At 39.5% G+C, this 4,770-nt stretch overlaps 1 protein-coding gene across 1 annotated transcript; it reads right to left on the bottom strand.

Moving 5' to 3' along the window:
- Positions 1 to 2,555: 2,555 nt before the first annotated feature.
- On the bottom strand, positions 2,556 to 3,533 carry LOC122092268. The gene has a single exon (XM_042662598.1). It carries the CDS (start codon positions 3,531 to 3,533, stop codon positions 2,556 to 2,558), a length of 978 nt encoding a protein of 325 aa, XP_042518532.1.
- Positions 3,534 to 4,770: the final 1,237 nt, after the last annotated feature.

Genomic DNA, 4,770 nt, shown 5'->3' with positions numbered 1-4,770 from the left:
CTGTTCAAGTCAAATTAATCAATTTTTGATTGATTAAGACAGTAACCTTTAAATAAAATAGTAGATTGGCTTAGTTGAACTTGGTAGCTTCTTACTTGTACTCTTTCATCAAAATCAACTTTGTTTATCCATAAACAGAAGAATGCTTTGATTACTTATCCGCCTCAGTACCAACTCAGATCATCTTACCACAAATCTTCAAATTTTCATATTCAAAATATGAATAGTACCAGATGTCACCTACTATGATCCAATCATCTAATGGATAAGCACAATTAAGCATTAGCTCTTTCCATCCAATAAATTAATTGCCCTATTTTTTAGTTGGAGAAGAAGACAGAGAAGAAGGTGAGTTAACAATTCTAGTGGTTGGCGTTCAAGACTTGGTGTTATGAATAGGTGGGAAACAGTCCCAGAACAGGATCCAATTATGTAGGGTTTGTATAATTGTATGATAGTATTCCAAATTCAAGGGCATGATTGGGTGACACAACAAAAGGTCCATTTCAATCTTCTTTCACTTTATTTATGGTTGTTTGTTCTTGTTTGTAGTAAAACATGTTCATGCATGATGATGGGTGGGGGCTCATAGTCATTATGATGACATGTATGCAAGCTTTAGTATCTCAAAAAACGACAGTGATGAGAGCTCCTTGTGGCTTGTGGTCCTTCTTATGCACATGCATGTATAAGTCCATGGCCCCATGCTCAGTCCAAAGGCTGCTCTACTTTATGAGTTATATCTGGTAGGCCATGGATCCTCTCCAGTTACTTGGAAGTACTGGTCAAACAAAGAAGAAGGGCATTGGGTGTGGGATCCGCTGGACCACTTTCAAGTGACTGGAGAGGAGCTTGGGGGGGGGGTGGTTTGCTTTGATGAATAAATTAGAAAATTAGAGAACAAAAGCTGAATCAGGAATAGGAAGAAGGGAGGGGGGAGGGACGGTGGATGCAAGCGTGCGTGGTTGACTGGTTGCTTCAATAAGGCTTCTTCCCAGTTGTGTAATGGAGAGGGACCACCTACCAAAATCCTTTTTTGAACACTTTAATATCCATTGTTACTAGATTAAGCAAAATCTAGATAGGATAAGATGTTTAAGACTATAAAGTGGGGTGGGAAACAGGGAAGCCTTCTTGAACCTCTCCATTACAGGGAATGGTGGTGACCCCCCCCCCTCTGCACAAATTCATACTTCTACAGCAGTGACCTGTGAGCCCTTTCTCATATGAATTAATAGATGGGTTGGTCTTTTTGGGTTGGGAACGGACCGGTTAAACCGATTGAAATCGATCGAATCCTTATCAGATTGGTATTTGTTTGAAGGAACCCAAAAAGACTGAAATCCACTGTTTGAACCAAAACCAGAAAAACTGATTAAAAGATGAAATTCAAAATGTGATTTACACTCTTTCTCTAATGCATATTTTTGCCGTATCAGAACGTTTAATTGTCGTATCTATTTTTTATGTATAAAGCATCTGATACAAAAAAAAAAAATGTATTTAACAATCCTTCCGAAAATCCATACCTAGAGAGGAATAGGAATACTTTTTTGTCCTAATATTTATTTTAACCAATCGTAAAGAGTTTCGTTTAAATTCTTTTTAACTTAAAATCTTAAATACATATATGTTTCATGGTAAATATAGATCCATAATTTTGCTAACAAAACTGCTGTATTAAACACACATCGTATTATTGATGTACACGTTTTATCATATCAATTTTTTAAAAATTATTATTACTATATGGTTGTTCCATTGCATCTTATTATTAGGCTGCATTTGGTAGTCATTCTGATCTAGAAACTATGTTTCTTGTCAAAATCAAAATTTTTCGTTTCTATGTAAAAATTCCTTTTTGAAATGAAACTCAAATGTTAGAACATGGTTACATTGTTCCAACATTTTTCATTTCTGACATTTTTTTTACCTGGTTTATTTATATATAAAAAAAAAAAGGAAAAACGAATCATGAGCATCAAACAAAAGATTCCGTTTTCTTGTTCCCACAAAACAAAAAATTGTCAGAAATATTTTTTCGGATGACTGCTAGCCTAACTATGCTCCTTACAAAGGAACAGACCAACAACTATTGGGCCACATCTTCAATGGGCCAGAAGCCCATAAGCTCAGCTCGCACCAACCTAATCCATACCTTTAATCAAATTTCAACCCCAACTCTCAGTATCAGACGATCAGTGAAGCAAGCGGTATGGCCCATGGGCCCATGGGCCCACATCCTGTCCAATGGGATGGTGCAGGACCTGCAGGTCTCTCATCTGTTTCTCTCTCTACTGCAAGTCTGCAACTCGGCAACTGCAAAGAGAGAGAGAGAGAGTTTTTCTTCTCCACGCAGTTCCCCCTTCAGGGTTCATCAACAATACAAAAGATGCGACCCATTTCAGAACTTCAGATTGAAATGAAGTGAATTTGATCAGTTTTATATATAAACAATTTACTTTTCATTTTGATTTCATGAATTTGAAAAACAAAATACAACTTCAGAATTCACAGAATCACATTCTCACTCAAATGGAAGATCCATGGATGCATTAATTTCCGCCGCTCCTCCATGCATAGAGCAGTAACGAGAAACCTCCACTCCCACTAGACTTAGTAGAAGAACAAGAAGAAGAACTCCTCCCTCCATCACTACTCTCCTCTGCCCACTGCAAAACACTTGAACATGACGGAGATGACGACAAAGATATCGCCGTCGGCGACAACGATAAGCTTTTCCTCATAAATCTCTTCTCTGGGTCTACCATCTCAGGCCATACCCCACCATCCCCAACCTGAAACACGAACACTCCATGCCCACCAGACCCTGCAACCCAATTGAACACATCCCAATAGAACTCCACTTCCGAACCCCCAACCGCAATTCTCTCGTTCCCTCTGAATTTCCACGCTAATCTCTTCACGATCAGACCCACCTCACCATCCACCTTCACCCTCAACATTCCGCCGTTACATTCGATCCCAATTTCGTGTTTCGATCCAGAGATCTGAGCTGTGGTCATGAAATTCCTGCGCCCAAATACATGCTCGCGACGGGATTGTAATGCAGGCTCGGCGGAAGGAGAGATTCGAGTAACCCTAGTAATGCGTCGAAGCGCGTCGTCTCTTAGATCACCGAGGAAGAATTCGATGTGAGCATCGGAGGCTATAGCAATGTAGAAGGATGAGGTAGGCTCGGCCGAATTCCGGTTAAAATCGGCCTTCGTGAAATCCCAATAGAGCTTAATTCGGTGGTGGTGGTGGTGGTGGCGGGTGAGGGAGATGGATTTTGAGCCAATTCTGTTTCTTCTGAAGGAGAAGGTTGATGGGCAGAGAGAGAGATTGATGGAGAATGAATCGGCAGCTTGGATGGTTAAGGAGTGAGAGACGACGGTTTTCGACCAGGTTATCGTCAGTAAGGTTGGGAAGTTGCAAAGTAGAGTCTGGTAGATGCAGGTGATGAGGTTTTGTGGCTTCTGGGTATCTTCAATACTAGACTGTTTGGGACTGCTGAAACACGAAGGGATCATGGTTTCGCTACTTCTCTGAAGCTGAATTAATGGGCTTTCCCTGTTCAAAGACTAGAGTTTAACACTTCATGGAATAGAGAGATGGGTTTTGCCGTTTTGATTGTTAAGGAAAGCTTCTGGTTTCTGGTTTTCCATGCTTGGTTCAGAGGAGCTACAGAAAGAGAGAGAGAGTTGGGATCTTGGTTTTATTTGATATTTGATTTGAAAGGTTTGAGTTAATATGGGATTGATTTTGCTTTAGGAGATGGGGGAGTGGGGGACCTCGCTGGTGGTGGGGTTACTTAGCTTTGGATACTGAGAAACTGAATGATAAGCTCCAGCTTCGTCAGCATCAGCAGAGGCGTTCCTGTGGGCTTACTGCCTGCTTGATTAGCGCCATTGACAGACAAGATGATGATGAAAAAAGAATAAATTAAAAAAATAAAGAATTTCTCTCTCTATATCTCTCTTCCTTGTATGTGTTTCATGGTCAAGTTACGTTATGGAAGTGAGCTGGGTAGCACTAGAGTTGCCTTCGTTGGTTACTTTCTCTTTCTATAGACAGATTAAAAGGGGTGATCTTTTTTTTTTTTTTTCCATCGCCGCTTGAAGATGGAACCTTGGCCCTTGGGATTTGGGAAAAAAATGGATTAAGTAACCATTTCAGATATGACTAAAGAAGTCTGAAGGTCAAGGGTGATGAAGTGTTCTCAGGTGTGACTTCGGTCACCTTCTAGATTGGTTGGGTTAGATTTTATCCAAGACTAGCCAAAGTGAGTCATTCAATATCAGAGTTTATTTGTGTCCTTGAAGAGGTCATAGTTTGTGGTATTGATATTGGTATTGGTATTGGTATAAATATTGGTATTTGATAGATCAATTGATCTGTATATGACTTTCAATGGTGAGATGAAAATTAGGTTTTCCTTTGTGTGGGAGAGGATCTAATTCTGGCTAAACTTGTTCAACATCAATATTGGCCAATACCAATACAGTCATACAGCTACACCTAGGTCCTCTAAGTTGTCGAATGTGCATTGGATGTCCCAGCGGCTAGAGAGGATATGATTCCCTATCATCCTTCTTCAACCTAAGGGTTTTAATCGGTTTGTTCTAATGTAAACGGTTTAATTCGGTGCAAGATTTTTTAAGTAAAATAAAAAAAGAATCATTTAATGAACGGTTTCATATATTAAAACCGAAACCATTTATAAATGGCTTCGATTTAAATGGTTTTCTTATGTTTTTTAATTTTTTA

This window comes from Macadamia integrifolia, chromosome 10 (assembly GCF_013358625.1).
Source record: "Macadamia integrifolia cultivar HAES 741 chromosome 10, SCU_Mint_v3, whole genome shotgun sequence".
NCBI lineage: Eukaryota > Viridiplantae > Streptophyta > Magnoliopsida > Proteales > Proteaceae > Macadamia > Macadamia integrifolia.
This window is presented reverse-complemented; position numbering and strand designations above follow the sequence as displayed.

Coding starts and splice junctions, on each gene's coding strand:
- LOC122092268 (XM_042662598.1), bottom strand. CDS start 3,533: ATGATCCCTTCGTGTTTCAGCAGTCCCAAACAGTCTAGTATTGAAGAT.